Source organism: Cucumis melo, chromosome 4 (assembly GCF_025177605.1).
Source record: "Cucumis melo cultivar AY chromosome 4, USDA_Cmelo_AY_1.0, whole genome shotgun sequence".
In the NCBI taxonomy this organism is placed as follows: Eukaryota; Viridiplantae; Streptophyta; class Magnoliopsida; order Cucurbitales; family Cucurbitaceae; genus Cucumis; species Cucumis melo.
In genome coordinates this window covers 14,594,884-14,621,231 of record NC_066860.1, presented here as the reverse complement: position 1 = coordinate 14,621,231, position 26,348 = coordinate 14,594,884, and the positions used below count along the sequence as shown (strand labels likewise).

The 26,348-nt window shown below is 33.7% G+C and overlaps 3 protein-coding genes and 1 non-coding gene across 5 annotated transcripts; 1 reads left to right on the top strand and 3 right to left on the bottom strand.

Moving 5' to 3' along the window:
- Nucleotides 1-2,491: 2,491 nt before the first annotated feature.
- Nucleotides 2,492-2,564, bottom strand: TRNAA-UGC (transfer RNA alanine (anticodon UGC)). Its single transcript has one exon. It is a non-coding gene; the product is annotated as a tRNA-Ala (tRNA).
- A 444-nt stretch (nucleotides 2,565-3,008) lies between these two features.
- On the top strand, nucleotides 3,009-15,128 carry LOC103489892 (uncharacterized). 2 transcript variants are annotated; one of them, XM_008449225.3, is made up of 20 exons: nucleotides 3,009-3,274; nucleotides 3,379-3,665; nucleotides 3,739-3,865; nucleotides 4,053-4,135; nucleotides 4,444-4,646; nucleotides 4,741-4,852; nucleotides 5,477-5,559; nucleotides 6,172-6,381; nucleotides 6,786-7,145; nucleotides 8,049-8,214; nucleotides 9,423-9,614; nucleotides 10,605-10,817; nucleotides 10,910-11,002; nucleotides 11,103-11,302; nucleotides 11,478-12,032; nucleotides 12,119-12,199; nucleotides 12,287-12,372; nucleotides 12,968-13,690; nucleotides 14,112-14,265; nucleotides 14,357-15,128. In XM_008449225.3, the coding sequence occupies exons 1-20, from the start codon at nucleotides 3,151-3,153 to the stop codon at nucleotides 14,436-14,438; spliced, it is 4,134 nt and encodes a 1,377-aa protein (XP_008447447.2). In that variant the 5' UTR covers nucleotides 3,009-3,150; the 3' UTR covers nucleotides 14,439-15,128. The 2 variants fall into 2 exon arrangements, with proteins under 2 accessions (XP_008447447.2, XP_008447448.2); XM_008449226.3 differs by lacking the exon at nucleotides 3,009-3,274 and having other exon boundaries at nucleotides 3,444-3,665; nucleotides 3,764-3,865.
- Nucleotides 15,129-15,439: 311 nt separating this feature from the next.
- Nucleotides 15,440-16,831, bottom strand: LOC103489893 (chlorophyll a-b binding protein of LHCII type 1-like). The gene has a single exon (XM_008449228.3). It carries the CDS (start codon nucleotides 16,350-16,352, stop codon nucleotides 15,555-15,557), a length of 798 nt encoding a protein of 265 aa, XP_008447450.1. The 5' UTR covers nucleotides 16,353-16,831; the 3' UTR covers nucleotides 15,440-15,554.
- Nucleotides 16,832-22,104: 5,273 nt separating this feature from the next.
- Nucleotides 22,105-24,422, bottom strand: LOC103489895 (S-adenosylmethionine synthase 2). Its single transcript, XM_017044940.2, has 2 exons — nucleotides 24,255-24,422; nucleotides 22,105-23,559 (listed from the first exon to the last, which is right to left on the bottom strand). The coding sequence occupies exon 2, from the start codon at nucleotides 23,548-23,550 to the stop codon at nucleotides 22,369-22,371; it is 1,182 nt and encodes a 393-aa protein (XP_016900429.2). The 5' UTR covers nucleotides 23,551-23,559; nucleotides 24,255-24,422; the 3' UTR covers nucleotides 22,105-22,368.
- Nucleotides 24,423-26,348: the final 1,926 nt, after the last annotated feature.

The window sequence follows — 26,348 nt, the reverse complement described above, 5'->3', positions numbered from 1 at the left end:
TGATTAAATTAGGATTCATCAAATGGATTGTGTAATGGGACAAGATTGATATGTTGATCATTGAGCAAAAATATTATATATGTAAAATAGAAATTGGTGATCATGCAGGAAAACAAGTTTTTTCTTCCACGATTACCATTAAGCTCGTACAATGACTATGGATATCCATTCAAGTTTAAGAGAAAACAATTCCTCATTCATTTATGCTTTGCAATGATAGTTAACAAAGCACGTGGACAAACAATTCCTAATATTGGAATATATCTTATTGGAATATATCTTATTGGAAAATGTGTTTCCTTATGGATAACTTTATGTTGCACTATCTAGATAAATTTGAAGACAATAAAAGTTTGGATCAAGCTCATAGGTGACAATAAGTTACCTTCAAATTGTATAAAAGATATTATTTATAAAGAGATTCTTTTTTTATATATGCAAGTCTTATATTTAAATTTTTATATTTTAATCTAATTATTATAACTTCTTTCCGTATATATCTAAATCTATTATATTTAGAATTTCGTACCTTTAAATTTATCACAACCTAAACATATACATGCAGTCGGAATATTGTGAGCTTAGTGTTTTATAACTTGATAATATTTCTAACGTGCTTTGCATTACAAACTTGAAAGTCTATTTATAGACCCCGGATTTCAAACATAATTGAAATTTGAAAGATTAAAAGATAAAATTAAATCAGACAGGACATGACCCCTTATCTGATAAGATTCTTGTTGATCTTCAACTCCTAAAGGCTAAATTTTATTTATAAGAGTAGGCAATTAATAAATGATGGATAAGAATCCACCTTCGTACTAATGTGTGGAAATTTATTCCACCTAATATACAACCTAATAATTGCATTATTGTTCATAATTAACAACTAACCTATTTATTATTTTCCTACATTCATTATTATCATTATTATTATAAAGGCCATTGATCCATGGAGAAATTGAAGCTTTTTCCATGTTTGTTGTCCTTTCTTGCAAGTAGTAAATCATGTATCAATTAAATGTATTTCCTATGGCGGATTATTGACTGACCAACAAACTCACCGTGCTTCATCATTGTAAGTCCGGGACCATCAAACGTAGTCGAACACTCCATGAAATACATAATTTCATCTTAGCTCTTTGGGCTTGGTCTTTATTGGCCTTTGTTGTCTTAAATTTTTCCTGGATTTCTGGATGACAGAATAATATTTACAAAGTAAACTAGATTTTTTACAAAAGTTTACTCATTAATTACACTAAAAATAAGAATTTACATTTTCGTTTTTATTATGAATATGGATGATTAAATACCATTGGTTAGGCATGTTTAAAATTAGATATATTTAATATGTTTTTGGATTGATTATAACTTTATTTGTTATTATTACATCAATATTAAAAAGGAGATATAAATAAATCAACTATTGTATTCAAATAAGAGGAATACTAAGATCTTTCATATCTTAAGAAAAACTGATCAAAATTGAAATTTATTGTATGTAGGTTAGTTTTTTTTATTTTGAGAAAAGGGTTGATTTGAAAAAAGTGTAATTTTTATGGACATATAAATCATAAAATCTAACATGTTTATGTCATCCTTTAGAAAAGACAATCATATGGTTGAAATTATCTCACACAACGAGGATGTCTCTTAATTGGAGTAAAATATTAAAAATGTTGTAAGACAAAAAAGAAAGAAACAACACAAAGAGAAGAATAAAAAAGAGATGAAATAGAGAAGATAATAGATCTCAAATGTGATATGAATACAAGTGATCTTTACGACCTTTATTTATAGGATTGTGAGAAATAATAGTTACAAAACCAAACATAAAGAGAAGACAATAAAGTTATGAAGATCGATGAGAAGGTTAATGGATGAATTTGTAACATAAAGAGGTTACGAACATATAATAATATTCAACTTTAATTTAGAATATTCATCATAAAAAGTGTGATTTATTTTACGTTGACAAAAATTCAATATCATTTTTAGATAATCTTCTTTCGGTTGTCATTTCTTTTTGCATCTATTGTCCTACTTACATTCCAAATGTCGTAAAAATAAGACATAATTGAAACACAAATATCAAAAAATATAATGTTAAAATAAATAGAATAAAGAAACTATTAAAAATACTCAACATTTCAAAATTTCTCCGCTTTTCTTCGAATTTCATAGGTTTCTCTCCCAACATGAATGTGTCTTACAAATATGCAATTATTTATAGATAATTTGACAAGCATGAAATGAATTACATGACAACTAAAAGTTAGCATCTTCAAAATATTTGATTTGAAATAAGAAATGAAGAGTGACATGCGGTGGACACTAAACTTAATAATAAACATATATATTAATACTTATAATACCAAAAACATTTTGAGTTGATTTTCTTTAAATATTTAAATGTGTATGTATTGAATTATTTGTGTGCTCCAAATTTGGGTGAATTATAAAAAGAAAAAGAAAGGAGAATAAAAAAGAATGGAGATGCGGGGTATCGAACCCCGTACCTCTCGCATGCAAAGCGAGCGCTCTACCATCTGAGCTACATCCCCTCTTGCATAACAAATAGATATTTATTAAACTTGGATTATATTCTAATTTTGCCATTAACAATGGACAAAAAAGCACATAACAAATAAATGAATTCAAATTGAGAATAAAAAAAAAATAGTTAATTGTTATTTAAAAGTCTTAGAAATTCCTTGAATAAATTTAAAATTAAAATCATAACCAGAAATAAAAATTTTGAATTATTAGAAATACCGAATCGGAAAAAATATTTATAAAAATTAAACAAATAAGAAAAGAAATTTTTGGTTATTTTCCCTTCGTTAATGAGGTACTTTTTTTTTTTTTGTGTATTTTAATACTTAATCCCATTATTAAAGTTACATTTTACCTAAAAAAATTTATTTATAATAATTTTGCATTATTTTCTTTTGTTATTGTTATTATTATTTTTTATTTTTGACAATTTTTAGGTTTGCCAATATTTTGCTAGTTCTTGAGTTCGGCGCATGCATACCTTCAAGCTCAAACCTTCCGGCTCAAATTTACCGCAACTTTCCCACTTGAGACGACTTCTACGTCTACCTAAGTCTCCATCTCCGACAGTAACATCACCAAGACGTGGCTTCCATGGCGGGGAAGGAGGAGCAGAGCGAGTGGCACTTGCACAGCGGACAATACCTCGGAGAAATCTCAGCTTTATGCTTCCTCCATTTACCTCCTCAAATTTCCTCTTTCCCAATTCTTCTCGCAGGTACTTCATGTTCTTTCTATTCGTACTGCTATTGCATTCCTCCATCTTAATGGGCTTCTTAACTGACTGCTATTGACCTCCATTTTACTCGTGGAAAAACACAGGGTCCGGTTCCGAGGTAATGGCGTATAACTTGGAATCTGGAAAGATGATGGAATCTTTTCGGGTATTTGAAGGCATTCGCGTTCATGGGATTTCATCTATCTCTTTGAATTTCAATGAAGCATCGTCTTTTGCTAAGCTTGATTTCATACTCGCTGTTTTTGGTGAAAAAAGAGTCAAGCTATATCGTATAAGCGTTGAAGTGATTGCTGAAGTATGTGTGAATATGGTTCTGTTATGTTCTTTGCCGAGGTTCAATCATTGGGTCTTGGATGCATGCTTCTTGAAGGTACCAATTCAGTTCAGAATCCTTTGCTGAAGTGGCTTAACTACCATTAACTTAAAATTTTGATCGGGAGTAGAGCCGTGACTCTTCTTCCTTGGCAGGCAGTGATAGATGTGGTTATATTGCCATTGGATGCGGCGATAACTCTGTTCATGTGTGGGATACTTGTGAATCTAGAATGATTCTTAAAGTTGAATCGCCAGGTTAGAGCTTCATGCTAATTTTTCCTTTTTTTTTTTTTTTTTTTCTAATCAAGATGACTCAAGTTCGTCATTCGTGCTGTACTGCTGTTTTATTTCTCTTAATTCAGAGGTACCGAGTGTTAACTTTTTGTCTTTGTTCCATTTAACTTTTTCTGCTTCTGATTCTGTTTGTATTTATGTATACTAGAGAGATGCCTCTTGTACTCGATGAGGTTGTGGGGTGATGATATTGATGCTATTCGAGTTGCATCTGGTACTATTTTTAACGAGGTGCCTAATCTTTCTTTGTATTGGAGCTCATGAATTCTATGTTTTAAATTCTTCTTCATATCTGTTTTTAATTTCAGAATCCTTTTGTTTCTTCATTTGGTTTCTTTATGTAGATTTTGAATGTTGATTCTTTTTCACCACTTGTAGCTTCAGTACATCAAAGCTGTAGGCAGTAGCTTTCACTGATTTTTTCCCTATTATGCCAACAGATTAAAATTTGTTAAAAAGGCTTGTGATTTCCTACTATTCCTTTTATCGTTGGTCCCATTTCAAATTCTTAACATTTTAGTGATTATCACTTCTTGCAGATAATTGTTTGGGAAGTGGTTCCTTCAAAAGGTAATAAGAAAGATCTCGATGAAAAGAGTCACGAGACTCATGACATTCACTTTCACCATCTGCAATATGAGGCAATTCATAAAAGTAGGCTTGTTGCACACGAGGGTTCAATCTTTCGCATTGCTTGGTCCTCTGATGGATTCAAACTTGTGTCTGTTTCTGATGATCGTAGGTGATTGGTGACTTTGTTACTTGATTTTCACCAAATCAGGTCTTAACAAACTGTATTCTAATTCATGTTAATGTCCTTTTTGGTTTAACTTCAGTGCTCGCATCTGGAGTCTAAATGCAAAAGGGAGTGATGCCGATAACCCTGGGGAGGTCATTGTGCTGTTTGGTCATAATGCTAGAGTTTGGGACTGCTGTATCTATGATTCTGTGAGCCTCATTCCATGCTTTTATTTTGGGTTGCATTGTCAGTAGTCTGAACCCTGTCATCTCCGTTGTATGTGCTAGCATGTCTGTTACTGGAAACATGAAACATTATCTTTCATTTCCCTATAATTTATTGATACCTCAAATTTTATCTAGTAGGGAATCCAGAATAGAATATATTGAATGGTAGGGTCATGGTTCATAAATGTACGAATTGTCCTTCTCCTTATTTAAAATTTGGATCCACCATCATACTGTCCACCCCTTGGGTTGAAAATAGTCGCAACTGTATATTTTTTTTATCATAAAAGAAGAAAATAATTTTCATTGATTTTGGGAAAAACAATGGAATATAGACCTGAAAACTAAAACCCCATTTGATAACCATTTAGTTTTTGAATTTAAAAAATTGTATATGTTTTCTCACTACTTCTTTACCTGGTCTTTTTATCTTTCTTTCATTTTTTGTTAATGAAAACTTGATTTCTTACAAAATGTTCTTTCTTCCATCATTTATATATATCTCCATTTTGAGTTCTGTTTAGCTATATCAAACAAGAAGCCTCGTTGTATTTCCTTGTTTGTTCTTGCATATGCCCTGAATTTTCTTATGGGTTATCCTTGTAGTTGATAATCACTGCCAGTGAAGATTGTACGTGTCGTGCATGGGGAATAGACGGCAAACAACTGGAGATGATAAAGGAGCATATGTAAGTTGTGAACACTTTTCCGTTTTGCAAGAGTATTGTATACTTTGTTTAAGTGTACTCTATGCATGCCCATTACTTTATATTGTTGATCAAATACTTAGAAATATTTTTGTTTGATTCTTCTCTAATAGTGGATTTCCATTTTAGTTGCTTGCCCTCTCTCTCTCTCCCTCCCTCTCTCTCTCTTTCTCTCTTCTTCCTGTCTTCTTCCTCTAATGTTCTATACTTATTTTGGAAGAACTACATGATATATTTCTTGCTACTTTCGTAGGATAATAATAATTTTGTTTTAAGTAATTATGATTCGATTTTACTTGTAACCAAGTAAAAACTAACAATAGCACTGAATTACTGGCAGACAATCTAATGTGATTTATTTACTGGAAGTTTGGGAATTGAATAGATACTATTCATTAGTTTTGGGGTTTACAGTGAATCAACATGTAAAGAGGGGTATAAGTTGATTTTTCCATATTTAAGTATTAGTTTAGGTATGGAGGATCATTGACATATTTACCACTCGCTCTGCTGATTAGTTATGCATATATTATATAATGATCTAGATATTCTTGCCATGACAAACTTTATGTTTTCTATTTTAATTTATTTCAGAGGGAGAGGTGTATGGAGATGTTTGTATGATCCAACGTCCAATCTTCTTATTACTGCTGGCTTTGATTCCTCTATTAAAGTGCATCGGCTCAACAATTCTTTATCTGGGACCTCCAATGAGCCTGCTGAAAGTGCAGACCATAGTATGAAAAGAGAGGTTTTCACTAGTTGTATCCCAAATTCATTGGATCATAACGGGCATATGGACAGGTGAGCTTCATTTTCAATATTTCTGGTAGATTCTTAAATCACTGATTGACCCCAAAAGCTTAGTTGATGGGTGAAGATGAATTTTATTATATATCATCTAACACTCCCATCACTTATGGGCTCGAAATATGAAGAAGACCCAAAAATCGAAAATTGATTTTAGTAGGGGTGGAAATAATGTTGCAGGGGTTGAACATAGAACCTCCCTAGACCATCTGTTTTGATACCATCTTAAATAACCGATTTACTCAAAAGCTTAAACAGATGGGTGAAAGGAAATTTAATTATATATAATCTAACATGGATATATACTCATCTTTGAATTTTACTTTATTTCCCTGCTTGTATTTTCTGAAGGCGGGAGTGGCATCACCATTCAATATAAGCTTACTTTCATTTTGCAGTAAAAGTGAGTACGTGCGCTGCTTACGGTTTTCGTCAGAACGTACAATTTATGTTGCCACAAACCATGGTTATCTTTACCATGCTACATTGTCTGCTTCCATGGGTGTAATGTGGACCAAACTTGTTCATGTTGGTGAAGAGGTTCAAATTATTTGCATGGATTTGCTAGTCTGTAGTCCGTTTGAAGTTTCAGGAGGAGCTGAGGATTGGATTGCTCTTGGAGACGGTCTAGGAAGAATGACAGTTTTAAAAGTTCTTCACGATTCAAATGCACACACACCTGACATCTCATTTACCTGGTCAGCTGAAAAGGAGAGACAGCTTTTAGGAACCTTTTGGTGCAAGTCACTTGGATTCAGGTTAACCCCATTTCTTATTTTCAACTTTTATAATGATGGAACCACCCGCTGATATCTTTATATAAGCTGTGGTTGGACATGGATTCATGTTTGATAGAACCTTCTTACCAAAAGAAAATGATACGCCCCAAGTCACTAGAGTGTTTGTCGTAAGCGTGGTAAGAGAGGGGGGGCAAATTTGGGTAAGGGAAACAAGTAGTTAGTATGTGACCCAAAGGAATATTGTAGTTGAGGGTCGTGGGGAAGGGGTATGTGTACTATTTGGGGTGTGTGGTGAGGGATATCTTTTTGTGGATCATTGTAGTTGTTCTCTTTATGAGACCTTGGAGAGGATGGGGAGCTCTCGAACCCTCCCTCTTTTTGTTGATAAATAAATTGAGGCCGAGGGCTATCAAAAAACAATGTGATGTAATAGGATTGGGATAATTTGGAAATTCAAATTAATCTTGGTTAATCCTTGATTAATTACATTTTAGTTTCCTTTTAGTTATCTTTGTAGCATCCAATTTTACATTTAATTCTCTATGAATAGAGGATTCTTCTCTTGTAAACATTGACTTTTAATTGATAATGAAGACTTCGATTTGATACTTAGAGAAGGTCATCCTTTAATCTTCTCGACTACATCACAATGTTTTATAGAACCTTGAATCCATTATTTCATTTAAAGCTCTTCCAGACATGAGATCCTCATGAGACTGATTGATGGTCTGAAAGAAACATTCTAAGGAAATTAAATTGTGCAAGGTTTTCTTTTTGAAGTCTGAAGATCATTCCTTAATTTCTTTAAAACTTGGGGCAATATTCACCTCTTAGGACCTTGTATCCTTGACAAGAACGAGAGAGAGTGTTTAAATTTAAATGCCATTTGCTAGATATAAATTATTTCTATCTATTTTTTAGGTACATCTTTACAGCTGATCCTAGAGGTGCATTGAAACTCTGGAGATTATACGATCACGTATCAGCTTCTCAGAATGGCAAAAACTATAATCCATCTCTTGTGGCAGAATATGTATCATGCTTCGGCATAAGGATTATGTGTTTGGATGTTTCGTGTGAGGAAGAGGTACTTACCTTGTTCTAAACTTTATGTAATTGCAGTACTTGCATTAATGTTTTCATCTTCTAGAATTGATCTCATGATCAATGGCAATGCATAAACTTTGTTCAAACATCCTCAATTGTGGTATTTTGACACCATTGGCTTGGTGTATTATGTCCAAATGTAATCAACTAGGTTCTAGACACCATTGGCTTGGTGTATTATGTCCAAATGTAATCAACTAGGTTCTAGCCATCCATCTTTGGTGGCTCGGTTTGCCCTGTTCTTGTTTTCCATATGGACTTCCCTGGTTCTTAAATTCTAGTTTATGTGCAATGACGGTGGAAGTTGTTTTGATTTTTTTAAAGGAGAAAAAAATCTTCTAGAGAAAGGCTGTGTATTTAGGTAAGCTGTTTTTGTTGCTATTTTATGGAATATTTGGTTACGGAGGAACTGGAGAATCTTTTTGGGTATTTGAAGGTCTAGGAGGAATCTCGGGGGTTGACACATTTTGACGCCTGGGTACACTTGCATAACTGTTTTACAATTTCTTTAATCCCTTTTCTTTTCTTGTCTAATCACCAACAAGTAGTGATGTAATTAGGACCCTTTCAGTTTCTTAAAATCTTTTTGGTGAGGATTCCACATTGAAAAGATCAACCCACTTCACACTTTTTTATAGGATAGATGAGTACTCCTCTTATTGTTGATTGGTGTTGAAACCCATGTTATATAACGTGGCATTAGAGCACGTGCTCCTAGAGGTCCAATCTTCAAACTGCTGCAATGTCATTTACTCCTCAATTAATGTTGATTTCCACTTGTTTTAAAGGTAATTATTAATAAAATTCGGATTTTTTTAGAACATAAATAAAGCCTTGATAATCATTGCAATAGTCCAATTCAAGCTCCTTTTTTTTTTAAAAAAAAAACAACAAAAAATGCAGATAAACAAGAGAGAGATAGAGAAGAACCACCCTGAAACATACATTAAATAAACTTCGGATTGTTTTCTTTGTTTTATCAGCTAGGGCCTCTTTTTATGTTCTTTTCCTTTTCTTTTTTGCTCTCCTTGCGCTGATGGGCCTTTTTGTGTGGTCCCCTAGGTACTTCCACTCATCTTAATGGAAGTTGGCTTTTCCATTAGTTGTTTTTAAAAATTCGCATGTTATCTTTACATGGATGACGATGTTAATTTTTTCCCTCAATTTTCAATGTACTTATTTTTGCAGATTGTGGTGTGTGGTGATGTACGTGGTAATCTTATTGTATTTCCTTTATCAAAGGACCTATTACTTGATACTCCAGTTACAACAGGAGTGAAGACAATTCCAACCTGTTACTTCAAAGGAGCTCATGGTATATCAACTGTTACCAGTGTTGTAGTAGCCAGGACGGGGTCGAGCCAAACGGAATTACACTCGGTACTACCTCTTCTTTTTCTCTTAATAATTTCTCTATTTTTGAGGTATCTATGCATTAAGTTTTTCATTTATGTACCAGTGGAAATAAGAAAAATAGACTGATAATCAAATCAGGTCATCAGTGAAATTTGTTTGTTCTTTAAGATCATTATCTCAATTACGAGCACTAGCATAATTCCTCATGTATTTACTCCTTACAATTTCCTTTCGACGTGAAATTGTAATGCTAAAAAATCACGTAAACTGAATTGGTGGCTTGTTTAACTTTCTTATATTCTCCACTGGACAATTATATAACTATGGAATCATACTAGTCGTTTCTTTCCTTGATTACTAAGTTTATGACTCAGAAGGGTGCTAGGGTGCCAAAAATAAAATGAACTCCATTTTCCTTCTATTTTACTCTGTTGCTGCAACTACTATGTTCTAAACTCAATTTGAAGAAATTTACATCGAGGCCATACACTACTCAGAAGATATTGATGATTCTGATTGAAAAAGTTTCAAATCATGTCCTCAGAAGATGTGGAGGAAAGAATAGCATTTATTATACCATTTGAAAAAAGTGAATTCCCAACTAGTTTGTCTACAGTGATATAGGGCCTAAAACTTGGTTCATATTCTCTATCAAACTCATCTGCGGCAGTGTTCCTAGAGTCATGGCATCCCTATTGTCATCGACTGATTCGACTGATACAAAGGTGCTTTGTCACAGTCCTTGTAAAGTTTTTGACGACAGCTGTTCCTTCAGCATTTCTTTCTTCTTTACAGGATCCTGAACTAACTTTTTGTTATTTTTGTTATTATTATCTATATCTATATTGATATAGGGATAACATTAGTTTCATGGTTCCAAGTGTAGATTATCGAATACGATGATATCTTGTCCATGGACAATTTTATCTGTGAATGGGTGTTTAAAGTCATCTTTGTTCTTATGGAGATTTCACCATGACAGTTTACAGTATGTTGCTATTTGCTCTTGTTCAGACTGGTGCAGATGGATGCATATGTCATATTGAATATGTCCAACTCAAAGATCGGAAAGTTTTGGAGTTCATAGGGATGAAACAAGTTAAAGCGTTGACTTCAGTGCAGTCTCTCTTCTATGATCAAACTTCTCTTGATTTGACAAGCAATCTTTATGCGACTGGCTTTGCATCCACAGATTTCATTATATGGAACTTAACTACCGAAGCAAAGGTTCACTCACACTCTCTCTCTCTCTTCAAGCACAAACACACACTATTTGCAATTATTATCTTTTGGATCTCAAACAACGAGGATCGAAGCAGGTATTACAAATTCAATGTGGTGGATGGCGGCGTCCTTATTCTAATTATCTAGGAGACGTACCAGAACTTAAGAATTGTTTTGCATATGTCAAGGTTTTTCCACACCCCTTCCCCATTCATGTTTTTTTCTCTCTTCTGTACAGATATTGATAATGTTTCTTAGAGTTTATAACTTTTCCTGTTTATACTTTAGGATGAAACAATCTATATTCATCGGCATTGGGTTTCAGACAGTGAAAGAAAAGTATTTCCTCAAAATTTGCACGTACAATTTCATGGCAGAGAGCTGCACTCTTTGTGCTTTGTACCTGAAGCTGACAACAAGCTTGGCATCTCATCTAGATCTAGCTGGATTGTAACTGGTTGCGAAGATGGAACTGTTAGGATGACTAGGTATATTGTTGTTGTTGTTGTTCTTATTTAACTTTAGCATCTGGCACAACATTAATGAACCACATGTATTTGTAGATTCCCACCTTATTGGAAAAGGAAAGTCACCTCAGTTTTCCTTGTTCCAGAATATAGTGCTAAGACTGCCTGCAATTGATGCAATTATTTGATGGTATAGGTACACCCCTGGCATCAATAGCTGGTCTGCTTCAAATTTGCTCGGAGAGCATGTTGGAGGCTCAGCTGTGAGATCTCTATGCTACATATCAAACGTACACTTGATTTCATCAAATGGGACTATTACACCCGATGCAAAAGATACACAAGAATCTGACTTAGATGATAGAGAAGATCCTGTTTTACTAATTTCAGCTGGTGCAAAGCGGGTGTTAACTTCTTGGCTACAGAAGCATAGGAAGCTGGAGAAAATAGCAAATGCTTGTTTACACCATAATGCCAAAGTTAGTTGCGAGCCCTCTGGATTTGCCACATCAATTTCCTTCAAGTGGCTTTCTACTGATATGCCAACCAAGAATTCAACTTGCCATAGAAATTCATTCAATACAATGAAAGATGAAGCCACGACTGGTTCTAGCATAAATCCTGACGCTGAATCCAAATTACTCCAAGAAAAAGAGGAGTCGAGTCTTAAATCTTGTTCCGTTGAAAAATATGAAGATGATTGGAGATACATGGCAGTTACTGGCTTTCTCATTAAACATTTTAATTCAAGGTGTGTGTTGTTTCCCATGTTCTTTTTCTTCATTTTTATTATTTTCTTAAATCTTAGTTTCCACTATGATTGCCCCCTCTTTCCAGGTTTACTGTCTGTTTCATCATCGTTGCTTGTTCAGATGCCACTCTTTCTCTTCGAGCTCTAATTTTACCCCATCGATTATGGTAAATATGAGAAAAGTGATTAACTAACTTTGCAACTCACTTTTTGTTTATGTTTCACTGTCGTTTTCCTAATTAGTTTTTCTGCAGGTTTGATGTTGCTTCACTGGTTCCTGTCGGATCACCAGTTTTGACGTTGCAGCATATAGTTTTTCCGAAATTTCATTCTAATGGAGGTGTGTTTGTCTATTTCACTTTCCCATTATATGTTGCAGTTGGAAAGCCTCATGCTAAGTTTTGTCTTGTATTTTTTAACGTTCAAGGCTTGTTTTATATAATCTTGTAGATTCTAATCCTAAAGTATGGTTCCTTTGGGGATACACATTAAAATGGGCACGACGTAGATTCCTGAAGTTTGAAGCATAGCTACAAGATTCATGATGGATTTTTTTCCCAATAACTACTTGACTTAAAGCATAGCTAATGTATAGTTTGGGTTTTAGCAGCCCTTCTAATAAGCAGCAAAACCAGAACACCTTTGTTTCCTTTTGCTTCTCAAGCAACACGTTAGTTTTAGCTAAATAGTAAATGGTCAGCCAAATGGCTTGCTTGCACTATTATTCATATTTCTCATGTTTGGATCTAAAGTACATTTCTTTAATATAAATACCATCCCAATACTTATAAAGTGAATTTAGGATGTTTCAGTTGAAGGGGGAGTTTATGCCTACTACAAAGGGGGAAAACGTATAAGTCAGCATTGAATAATCTTTTTGTTAAATGTTTCATACCTCAAGTCTATTCTTCATTTTTTAATAAAGTTCATTTCAGGTGGAGAAACTCTGCTTGGGAATGTTTACATTGTCATTAGTGGAGCCACTGATGGAAGTATTGCATTTTGGGATCTGACTGGAAATATTGAAGCATTTATGAAACGCCTCTCTTCTCTTCATCAGGAAATGTTCATTGATTTTCAGAAAAGACCTCGTACAGGAAGAGGAAGCCAGGGTGGCAGACGGCGGACAACTTTAAGTACTGTGACCAAAGATCGATCGAGCAAAAAATTGGTTACTAAGAAAGGTGAAGACGATACCAACTCAAGCATACAAAATCAAGTTCCTTGCGAAAGCTCATCTAAAGTGGACATATCTGAAGCCAATACAGCAGGCTCTCAACCTGATTGTTCTACGTCTTCTGAACTGATTCTAAGCACCAGCAATTCCTCTTCTGAGTTGTGTGACATACAGCCTATTCATGTTGTAACCAATGCACATCAATCTGGCGTGAATTGTCTCCATGTAGCAGCCGTGAACAGTTCTGAATGTGTTAATAACTGTTACTTGTATCATGTGATCAGTGGTGGTGATGATCAAGCACTTCAATGCCTTACGTTTGATTTATCATTGCTTTCTGAAAGCCCTAGTTCTGAGAAAAAGGAATCTGAATCTGAATGTGCAAAGTTTATATTTCATAGTGAAGACCATAATCACAAATATTTGGCTAGGTTTCTCAGACCTCACAAAATTGAATCAGCTCACAGTTCTGCTATAAAAGGTAAAAGAAGTCCAATCATTTTACATAGATTCTTTTTTAATGTCGACCCATATTTCCCTACCTGCTAGTTTCAATTGAAATTGCGTGAAGCAAAATGCCTTACCCATCTATATACTATATATCTACTCAATCCCACCTAATGTGGATATTCATACTCTGTTTCATCATCCTATGCCCACACATTATAAAATGGTGTCTGCCTTCCATGTCCTATAGGTGCCTCAAACTAAGCACATATTTAACATAAGCTTTGTGCTATGAACTTTATTTTGAAAGCTGGTGTTCTTTTTTAGTTGAACGTGCACAACTTTCTAAAACTTATTTGCTCACATGGCAATTTTTTAAAAACTTCGTAACGGCATTTCTTTTGTAGCATTTTTGAGATACTAGTGAAGATCTGATGTTTCTTTTCCCTTTGCAGGTGTCTGGACGGATGGAATTTGGGTGTTTTCTACTGGTCTTGATCAAAGGATCAGGTGCTGGAAACTTGAGGCACAGGGGAAGTTGGTCGAGTATGCTTACTCGATTATTACTGTGCCAGAACCAGAGGCCATTGATGCTAGAGCCTGTGACAGGTTAGTGGAACATTTGATTGAATATACACGATGAAACTCATCATTACATTAGTTTGACCCTCCCTCGTTCCTTTTCTTTATTTCTATCCAGGAACCATTATCAAATTGCTGTAGCTGGAAGAGGCATGCAAATTATTGAGTTTTCTACATCTTGCGATTTTTGCAGAAGATGAAAATAGGAAAATAACTTGATTCGTGTTGCCTTGTAAATTCAATTACAAGTCAGAACAATCCTACATACCCCTCACAAGGTACTCGGAATCATCAAGACTCCTAGCCCATATGATCCAACTAATTATGAACCCCTTGGCCTACCCCGTGTGCTCTTCCTCTTTCTTCAAGTTTCACACAATAACTGACATTCCCCATACTTAAACCAATTATTTAATTAGAAAGCTGAGAAAGCTTCTAAGCCATTCTCTTTCCATTAAAGAGTTGTTTTCAGTGGGTCCTTGACTCCTCTCTTCCATTCTTTCCTTGATTTTTCTTTGGCCTTAAATGAATCTAGTGGGGCCCTATCAACTTGCTTTTTGATCTCTCCCTACCGTGGATTCTGCATATGGTCTCTTTTCAAAACAATCAGTAGTCTGACCTTCTAAGAGAACTAGAAAGCTTTCCCCGTATCTTAATTTCTTTTGAGTCATTTATAAGACATCGATGAGGAGAATTATAGGAGAATTAGTGTATTTTAGTTAATATTAGATTAGTTGTTAATTTATATTAATTAATTAGTGATTAGTATTTTTGGATTATTTCGTTAGTTGTCATTTCTTTCTTGCAAGGCTATAAATAGCCATTTTAGGAGTGTAATAAGAAACTTTTGATCATCATCTTAATATAGAACTAAAGTTCATTAGAGAGTATTATCTCATCTTAAGGTATGGACTTCCCTTCTCTGACCATGGATTTGGCCTAATACCTTTGCCATTGCATCATATATGTGTTTTGTTGTAAATTATGACTCTAAATAGTCATTAGGCTTAACGAACTTTGACCAATAGTTTTCTCTGGATTGTTATTTTGCTTAGTTTAATGGAGAGCCATAATAAGATGCACCCCCAACTTTGAGCTGCATATGGCCTTTCACTTAAGTTTACAACTGTCTGTCAATGGTTTATATATATATTTTCTGTTCTTTTAATGGATCAATCAAACACTAACTTGCTCGAGATAGTTTCAGTGATTATAACATTGATTGTTGATTTTCAACATTTTGATTGTACATTTTACATTTTACAAGCTAACACCGTAGTGAAATTGAAAGCTTGTTTGAACATTACATAGTAATTTCACTTTCCAGGTACAAAGTTGGTAGCATAAGCCCATGCATTGTTGTTGACAGGATCAGCAAGATGGTCTGCAAGGTTCTCCAAAGGACCTTTTCCTGTTACAATGGCCTGTACGAAAAACCCAAACATGGAAAACATTGCAAGACGACCATTCTTAAGTTCTTTCACCTTAAGTTCTGCAAATGCCTCTGGATCATCAGCCAACCCAAGGGGATCAAAGCTACCACCTGGGTAGATGGGATCGGTAATCTCTCCAAGTGGTCCTCCGGCAATACGGTAACCTTCAACAGCACCCATTAACACTACTTGAGATGCCCAAATTGCCAAAATGCTCTGTGCATGAATAAGACTTGGGTTTCCAAGATAGTCTAGGCCACCCTCACTAAAGATTTGTGAACCAGCCTTGAACCAAACTGCTTCACCAAAGTTGACTCCATTTCTTGAAAGAAGCTCAGGGAATACACATCCTAGAGCCCCAAGCATGGCCCATCTACTGTGAATCACTTCGAGCTCTCGGTTCTTGGCAAATGTCTCTGGGTCAGCTGATAGACCTGCAGTGTCCCAACCATAGTCACCAGGGAATTCACCTTTGAGGTAAGATGGAGGCTCACCAGAGAACGGTCCAAGGTACTTGACACGGTCGGGACCATACCATGGGCTGCCTGAGGAAGCTGCTGGCTTTCCGGATTTCCTCATTGAGATTCTACCGTTGCTTCGAACCGAGGATGAGAGCTCGGTAGGTGCATTCAAAGGAACAACTTTTCCTGTGAATGTAGATGAAAGAGCCATGGCTGCCATTGCCTACCAACTTCAACTCAAAGGAAGTAAGTCCTCGTAAGTGCTGAGTTATTGATGAAAATCCATGAAAGTATGGAATCTACTTATATAGTGTCTGGTGAGTCCCACAAAGTCTATCCTTTGTGGAACTTGATCCTCTTCTAATTGGTTGATGAGAAGATATCTAAAACTCCACAATCTTCATTATCTCACTCAACCAATCAAGGAACCATTAGAGATTTCTTCTAACTGATTAGAATATTAATCTTGTGAATAATAACTAATCTATAGTGGTCCTCAAGGTGACACCAAGAAAATATTCACAGGCTGTATTAATTGACAATTGAGTGGCACTTGCGACAAATAAGGCAGTTTAGAAATAATCTGATGCTACAAAAATGCCCATACTCTTTGGAGCTACATCTTTGAAAGCAATTTCATTGAGTTTTATTTTTTGTATTAACGTATTTTAGCAATTAAGGTTAGAGTTCCATTTCAAGGTGAAGTACTTTTTGGATGATGTTAATTTGAGATTTTGCATGGAGGACTTAAACCTAGTCGTGCTAATGCTAAATGACCTAGAATACGAGCATCCACAATTGCGAATGGACACCAAGGGAGAGTTTTCTCCTTTTTTTTTTTCTCTCTTTTAAATGCATCACTTTGATATCATTTTAAGGAACTTTAACAATTGAGATGGGTGAAAATCCACGATCATGAAGGGTAATTTTATGATGTTACATCGTTGTTTTTAGAATTTAGACCATTCAACATTAGTAATTAGTTTTGGCCATTTATTATATATATATATATATATATATATATATATATATATATATATATATAAGTTTTGTGATTTGGCAATGAATTTAATTTTTTTTAGAAAAGATGAAATTATTGAAACGAAGGTGTGAGAATAAACACAAATTTTTAAATTAAAAAAATCAAATGGTTTATCAATTTTCCTTAAGATCGCTTGATTTTAAGTATATTTAAAGGGTCTTTTTTTATTATATAACTAAGCATCTTTAAACAAAAAATTACATAAGTAAATAAATAAAAAGAGTTGGATTTTTTTCTTTTTATTATTTTTGTTGGAAGGAATTTACTCAAAAAGGACAGTCATACCTCAAGCAATGTTCTCTAAACACCTTTTGGACAAACATAATTGACCCTGAAATATTTAAAATTATTTTTCATTTTTAAAAATTATTTACATCAAGGGATTTCTAGGTACTTGGATTATCCAAAAATTGAAACTTCCCCTGAATTAAAGAAAAGAAAGAAAAAGTGTTAAAAAGGGCCTTTCAGACAAAGAAATTGTTATTAACCTATTATAGTTTTAAGTTATTATATATGAGTTATAATCATTTGAGGTTTAAAATATTTTGGTTTGAGTATGCATTTTAGGTTTAAACTATTTTAGTTTGAGAAAAAAATAATAAACGTCATTGTAAATTTAAAATAAATGACAGAAGGTAAAGTAGTAAAAATTATAGTAAGTAGTAAACATTATAGCAAACGAAGGGTTTAGAAATAATGTTCACTGTACCAGAAGGTAGATATTATAGTATTATATAATTCTTATCTCAAACGTTTCTTTAATGTTTATTAATATTATGTAAGTCAATCTTGGTTTCTAGGTTAACAACTCTCTAATATTAATATCTATTTTTTATATATATTGTAGCTTAAAATTGAAATAATCTAAGATTCTTTGAGAAAAGTTAATTAGAGTTAGGAGGTTTAAAAGGGCAATATATGTTCTCTCATGCATCAAATAAGTTAAAGCTAGAGAATTCTAACCCGAAAGTTTAGATACTAAAACTCAAGCTGATGTTTAGATATTCGAAAATTCACATTTAGCTGATGGAGCTGTTTCGTGGAAGAGTGGTAAGCCATTTGCCATCGCTACTTCCACTATAGAGACTACATTTGTAGCATATTTTGAAACAGTTTTATTGACGGTTTATACCACATTGATACCATTACTAAACCAATCAAGATATATTATGATAATGCGACCATTGTATTCTTTCTATAACTATGATATACATTTAAGGGTTCAAACATATGGATTTAAAGTATCAATTTGTTAAAGGAATGCAAAATCAAAGAGTTTAAACAGTGCATACTAATATTGAAACAAAGTTGTTGTGACATTATTGTATAGTGAATGATTAATCATACATATAAGAATTTATGATTAATGTGTTTATGTTTATTCGAACCTTTAGATATCAATAATGCTTGTTTGGATTTCTGCGAATTATATTTAAGCTTTGCCATCTTTTTTTCTTTTTTAATGATTATAGACATTGGGTCTTATAAGACACGGTAAGGTAAGATATTTTCGAGTGTCTATCTTATCAAATTACGACTATTTGAAGTAGATTGACTTGTTATACATAAAAGAAAGTATGATGCTTTTCAAGTTTGAGATCACCATAATTCGATCGATCTAGTTTTCACGAAGATATGAGTTGTATATTAGATTATTTAAGTGAGCTCAAATTTCGTTAATATGTTAATATGTTTAACAGTACATTAACTAAGTGGGAGAACGTTATAAATTTTGATTTCAAACATTGATTCATATAATTTAAGGAATTGATAAATTGTTATTGTTGCACAGACGATAATTAAAGTAGCATTGAAGGGACAATTATGAAGTGCAAATTCCTCCTTCCCATACCATGAAAAAGATATAAGTTTGATTGGTGTTAACTGCAGTTGAAGAAATAGAAGAGTCTGTAGATTATTTTGTGAAATTTAAAACCTAATGGAACTAATTTTTGAAATCCGTAATAGACATTTTTAAATAGAAAAGGAGAAACCCAATCATTACTTTTAGGAGATATTTGGAGATATATAGTTAATTATTATAGTTTGTGATTAATAACTCTGTATTATTATAGTTTGTGTTTGTCGAGCAAAATATTATAATATGAATTATTATAGTCTGTATGTGGTGTAGATAATTTATTTGAAGAATAAAAATACAAATCATAAAATTTTGAATTTTTATGCCACTAAACTTTTTCCAAACTTTTCCCAATATTAAGATTTTTAAGTTTAAAAGATAATTCTTTGCAACAAGAACAAAATAAAATAAAATAACATAAAAATGTTAAACTAAATTTAGATTTCGATGCATATAGCCTAAATAAATATACTAAATTATATTTTCTAGGAGTTTTCTTGACACTCAAATGTTGTGGGGTCAGGCGAGTTGTCTCGTGAGATTAATCGAGGTGTGGGTAAGCTGACCCGGATATTCTTGGATATAAAAAAAAATACTAAATTATATATATTAGTACAAAAAGAGTCACGTATATGTGAAGTTTATTTTGATATAAATACAACACTACATGTGTGTGTGTGTATATATATATATATTAGCATATTCCCTGCAAGTAATGAAACATTACTTGAAACATTACTTTTAAACAAGGAAGAAAAAAGAGACGATTTTCATAAATTCATTTTTGTTCAAACACCCTTATAAAAGCACTTCTTAAAACAAAAACATATATGTGTTTTAAAACTTTTTTTAGAGTATTGTGAATGTACAAATTTTTCGATAGGAGGTTGGTTGGTAACGACTGTCGGAGTTGTTGTCGAAAGTTCATCAGAGATTGGCTTTATTAAAAATTTTCAAGGTTGATTGATGGCGATGGTAACAAGAGTTAGGTATTAAAAGTTTTTCAGTAGAGTCATCAAAGGTGGGGGTCGGGGTCGGAGATTGGCCATTGACAGTCAACAAAGAGGGTATTCTAAAGTTGATAGACGAACTTTTCAATCCTTGAAACAAATATCCCTAGAGTTAAAAGATTAAAGAATGGTAAAGACATGTGATATTGAAGAAATCGACACTAAATAAAGAGACACTCACTTTCTTAGAAAGAAAGTTTTATTAAGACAATTTACAAGTGATTAACACCTTTAGAGAGAACACTTGCTCACTTTTACTCAAAGTTTTTTACTAACTCTCTTTCTCTCTTCCTCGCTTTGATTTTGCTTGGTCCACAAATGAGATCACACCTCTATTTATAGGCATGAATTCCATGGAACCCAAGCCAAAAGAGTTCTCTAGAGTCATACCTATTCTAGATATTTATCTCTTATCCTTATCTAAAAGAATTCTCTAAAATTCTTTATCCTAAAAAAATCTAAGATATTTCTAGGTTTCTTCCTTAATTTACATAATTCTAGAATTTTAATCTACTCATTTAATATTTTTAGAAGATTCTAGTTAGGATTGCTATATATTTTAATATGTAAGTTATTTTAAATACCAATCCTCAATTGAAACTTAATATTATCCCAAACGAGGAGTGAATTATTGCCCAAACATGTATTTATTTAATCGAGTTATCAAGAATTAGACAATTTCTTACATCATCGAAGGGAATATTGAAGACATACAATGTTGGAACTAGAGAACATTAATCATCAACCAGAATATTTAATTATCATCATGGAATCCATCAAGCAACTTTTTGTTCGTTTTCACTTTAACTTTATAATTATGATTCATTTGTGTTTAATCAAAATTAAACACTTCTCCCCTATAAATTAATAACAACCACCCCCTACAGATTCAAGTCAATCAACCTTCGATAAAGATTCACAGATTTAATAGAGTTCCACAACCCTCCTTCAGTAACTTCGATAATGAAAGTTCCTATGAAGTTAAGGCTTTACATCAGCTTTCACTCGTGAGATTTAGTTGTGAAACAAGATTCTAATAGGAAGAGGCTGAAATCAAACTAGAGAGAACACCTTTTGGGTTTGGAGATTGTCACAAAGGTTGATCCATATGTCTTGTATCACGTTTCTATGTTTTACTCAACTTTTATTATTTATAAAGTCAGACGTATATGTCTAAATGTTTTGGCTTATAAGAGTACTGTAAACATTTGGAACCGTTGTTGTCGAGGACTGTACACATTGTTGCTATCTCAAAAAATTAAACTCAGGTTTGCATTATTTTTCAATTCAAGATTAGTGTATAACCAAAAAACCATTGCCTTCTTTCTGAGATAGAACTCTAACCAACAACCAACCTCAACAAACAAAAGAAAGGCAAAAGAAGAAAGAGGAAGAGAAGCATCTACTTTTACCCTATCCTATGACTTCCAAACCTTAAACCTAATTAGTTCACAAGTGATGACACTTTTTAGAATCAATATTAGGAAAAAAAAAAAAAGAAGTAATTTTTACCTTCACCTGACTTTGATTGTAACATTACATTATAATATAGTTCTTTCTTTTCTCTTTAGTAGATGCAACATGCAATTTCCAATGGGACCTAGCTAGTAAATTCTTTTACTAAGAGTGAACGTAGCAACATAATAATTAATATAATCCTACCTTATATAGAAAGGTAGTTCATACCCAACTATATTCTATTCCATACCCAACTGTATAGAAAAAAGAAAAAAAAGAAATCTTCTAATCCATGCTTCTAAAGGAATAAATATATAAACAAATAAATACCCAAAGAAGAAACCTAGTTTCATATCCTTGGAAGGGGAGAAAAAAGGAAACTAATTTCAACTTTCAACTATAAAAGAACCTTTTAGAAGGTTACTAAATATTTATAAATAGTCGGTTGTGTATGAGCATATTAAATTAAGCCTAAGATAATAGGCAAAGAAACTAGAGGTCATACAGCCAATGCCAAAGGCCAATACCATCATGAATTAGAGATTATTATCAGAAATCACAATCGATGCAGTCATGATCTTAGTTTCATCACCAGCAAGAATTTGAACTTGAACAGAATCCCCTTCCATATTATAAAAACTGATTCAAAATGGATACATCATGAACGTAAAATAAGCAAAAAGAAAAGGAGAAAGAAACAAGTAAAGGCGAGGACAAAAGGATCTCACATGTGGGAAAAAAAAAAAAAAAAACATTAGCAGCTACTACCTTAGATTATAAGGGGGCAGCACACACATTATTCATCCCGTAGTAAAAAAGGTCGGTTTTCCAATTTCCATGGCGGCTTTCAACAGACCAACCCATCTCAAGATTGAGGTTTCTCCCATTTGAGGGGCTTCACAACTTCCCAGGTGAAATCAGGGTCATCCCTTCCAAAATGTCCATATGCGGCTGTCTTCAAGAATCTGTTATTACCACCTCTTTTTAAGTCCAGGTTGATCGTGATCATTCCGGGTCTGAAGTCGAAGTTCTCCTTCACAATCTTAAGAATTTCCTTGTCGGGGATCTTTCCAGTTCCATATGTGTCAACGAAGACTGACAACGGTTCCGGCACACCAATGGCATAAGAGACCTGCACGATTGCCCTCCTAGCAAGACCAGCTGCTACAATGCTCTTGGCAGCCTGCCTGACAATGTAAGCACCACTTCTGTCCACCTTGGTTGGGTCCTTTCCAGAGAAAGCACCTCCACCGTGAGCTCCCCATCCACCGTATGTGTCGATGATGATCTTACGACCAGTGAGACCTGCATCTCCGTGTGGGCCACCAATGACAAAGCGACCAGAGGGATTGAGGTGGAAGATGGTCTTCTCATCAAGGTACTTCTCAGGGACTACAGGCTTGATGACATGCTCCTTAAGATCAGCTGCAATCTCATCGTTCGTGACAGTTTCATCATGCTGGGTGGAGATGAGCACTGTGTGGACTCGAACAGGGACCATAGCACCATTGTCATTGTAGTACTCCACAGTAACTTGGGTCTTACCGTCAGGTCTCAACCATGGGCAAGTACCATTCTTCCTCACCTCGGTGAGACGAGCGCCGAGCTTAGTAGCAAGGACGTGACTAAGGGGCATCAATTCTGGGGTCTCATCCGTAGCATAGCCGAACATGTGACCCTGGTCACCAGCACCAATTTCCTCAGGTCGCTTAGTGAAATGGCCATGGACACCTTGAGCAATATCAGGGCTCTGCTGCTCGATGTTGACTAAGACCTTGCAGTTATCGGCATCAAGACCCACATCATCCGAGATGAATCCAATGGAACGGCAAGTGTCTCGGACGATTTTCTCGTAGTCTACGTCCGCCTTGGTTGTAATCTCTCCAAAAACCATAACCATGTTGGTCTTGGTGCAGGTTTCACATGCAACCTTGCTGTCAGGATCTTGGGCAAGGCAAGCATCTAGAACTGCATCTGAGATCTGGTCACAAAGCTTGTCTGGGTGACCCTCGTTCACAGACTCAGAAGTAAATAGAAAGGTCTCCATTCTCTCAACCTACAAAAAAAAAAAAAAAAAAAAAAAAGGAATACACAAACCCCTCCTTCAGTATTCAAATATAGAAAGTTTGTGAGTCCAGCAAAACAGAATAACCATAAGCATATGAGCATATCTCAGAAGCGATTCTTGCGAAGGTAATATTTCACCTCGCGAATCAGCATCCTATAATTCGATAAACGTTTATACTATAAAAGAAAAAGAAAAAAAAATCCACGGCCCTAGAGTTCAAGAAACCCCCCAAAAAGTGACAAGGCCACATCTCCACTCCACTGTGAAACAAATATAAGTAAAGATTACAACAGAACATTCCTTCTTTAATCTTAAGTGACAAAGCAAGAAATAACCAAACAATCAACAAATTCAAATAGAAAACAAAGCTCATCCAACAGATCAACAACGCATCACACTAACAAGAACCAGATCTTCCAAACAAGACCAACCCCAACAACAAAAATCCCAAAAGCAGTCAGATCCAAAAGGATTGGCACAGAAAACAACACCCCACAACAAAACCAAAAACAAAGAAAATTCCAGACACCCTATAAAACTTAAAAGCAGGAGCAAACAAACAAACAAACACAAAACCCAATGACCTGAAAAGCAGAAACATCCATTCTTCCTCAAATTCACACACAAACGAACAAAGAAGAAGCCATTAAAAGAAAGAAAGAGAAAGGGAAGGAGAAATGAACCTGGAAGAGGAAAAATGGATAGAGATGTTAAGAGAGAAGGCGAACTTTCAGAGCAGAGAGACTCAAAGAAGAAATCGGCGCTCGATGACACGGAGACACTGAGCTCTTGATGCTCATATTTATAGAGAAAATTTGAGCTGACGACCGGTTACCTATACAGCCGGTGGGATTTTTCCCCATCTGGAGATTGGTGTAGTAATCTTCCACTTCAAGTATGGTATTTGCTTCCTTTGCTTTTTATCCATATAATAAATCAAATTTTCATTATCCAAAATTTAATTTCTTTTTTATCTTTTTAATTAATTAATTAATTAATTAATTAATATATCATTTTTCATCTCTTCATTTAATTCCTATCTCATTTTAGGTTATGAATCTTCAAATTTAGTGGATTTTCCTCTCAAATAACTCTCAAACCACTTCTGGATAATGAAAATAATTCTTAAACCATTTTTAGTTAATTTTTTTTTATTGAAATTAGTTCAATGCTAAAAAATTTCAAGTAAAAAAAAATGAAAAAGACATTGGGTGAATTTTTTTCCGATAAAAACTTATGATAATTGAGTTATAATAATATTTTTGTGTGTATATGCATTAATTTCGTAAGTATAACAAGAGTGGAGTATGAAATTTTTATCGATTATTTCAACGTTGTTTTAAAGGCTTTTATAATTCTTTTAGAATTTTTTAGAATCTTTACACGTTCAAAGTTATAAGTATGAATACAAATGTTTTGACATTTTTGTAAAAATAGTTTGTTTATGTTTAACTATAGATTTTGACTTAAATTTGCATATAATGTTTGAATAATGTTTTCATGATTTTTCATGTAATTTAGACATCAATTTAATATAGAAATTTAGGTTTTAAAAATAACTAAAGAATAATTTCAATAGTTGCTACATGTATAGTTTTAGTAAAATGTATAATAAAAAGAAAAAAAAGAACAATAAATTTAAAATCTCAATTAATTGAAAATAAATTGAGATATTATTTAATTTAGCAAAAGTTTATTTTTGCATCTAAATGTAAAGTATTAATATAATAAATTATGAAAGAAAATGAAAATGAGGCTTAAAAAAGTCATTCCTATGTTTCTATATATATATAGGATAAAAAGACCTCCCGTTCTAAAAAGCATCCAAATTTAGATAAATGTCTCTCCTTTGTTCGAAAATGTTTTCAGTATATGGTATTTCAAGAAAGTTAAAAGGGTAATTCAAACATCTATCCATTCCATAAGAACCTCGAAATTCCTACCAAACAAACTATCAATAGTGCGTAATATTCTAATTAATTGATAGAAACTTTTATTTAATTATGAAAGACTAAAATTAGTAGCCAAAACAAACATAACTCAACTGATATGTATGAAAAGTGTCTTAGCGACTATAAAGTATACAATTTGAATCCTCCACTTCTTTCTTGTACCATAAGAAAACAAGTAGAAGTTTACTATACTGAAACATCGTTGATAACTATTAAAATTATCCAAAGATTAGTAAAACCTAGAGATTACAAATATGATCGGAAAGAAAAGAGTAAATGTAAATTTGACAACCTTTTATCACTTTAGACTTCTCTATACAAGACATTGTGAAGATGGTTGAAAAACTGAACAATATTATATTCATCTTTATGTTGTCTCTCGTTATTATGTCTTTAACATCATCTACTGTCGGCTCTTACTTTACCGTCGATCAATGATTTAAAGATTTATTCTATTAGTTAAATTTTCAACACACATCGATTCTTTTATATTTATCTGATTCAATAATGGTAGAATAATATCATCACAAAATTGTTATTCGTTTTTTCCTTCAACAATCGTAAAAGTAGAAGATAAAATTTATTGACTTTTGAATCACGTGGTTAGTCTATTTTTTAGTAAAATGAAAATTATTAGAGAGGAGAAAATAATGGGTGAAGGAATTAGTTGAGGTTGGTGAGCTTTATGAAATTAAATTATTGGTTTTAGGTTTTACCGGCAGGTGGCGGTCATTACCAACCCCAGACTGTAGCTCCTTTATTCATCTACCGGTAGTCTTCGAAGTTCAGATTTTGGAACCTTTTTCGGTCCTTTCAATTTCTTCA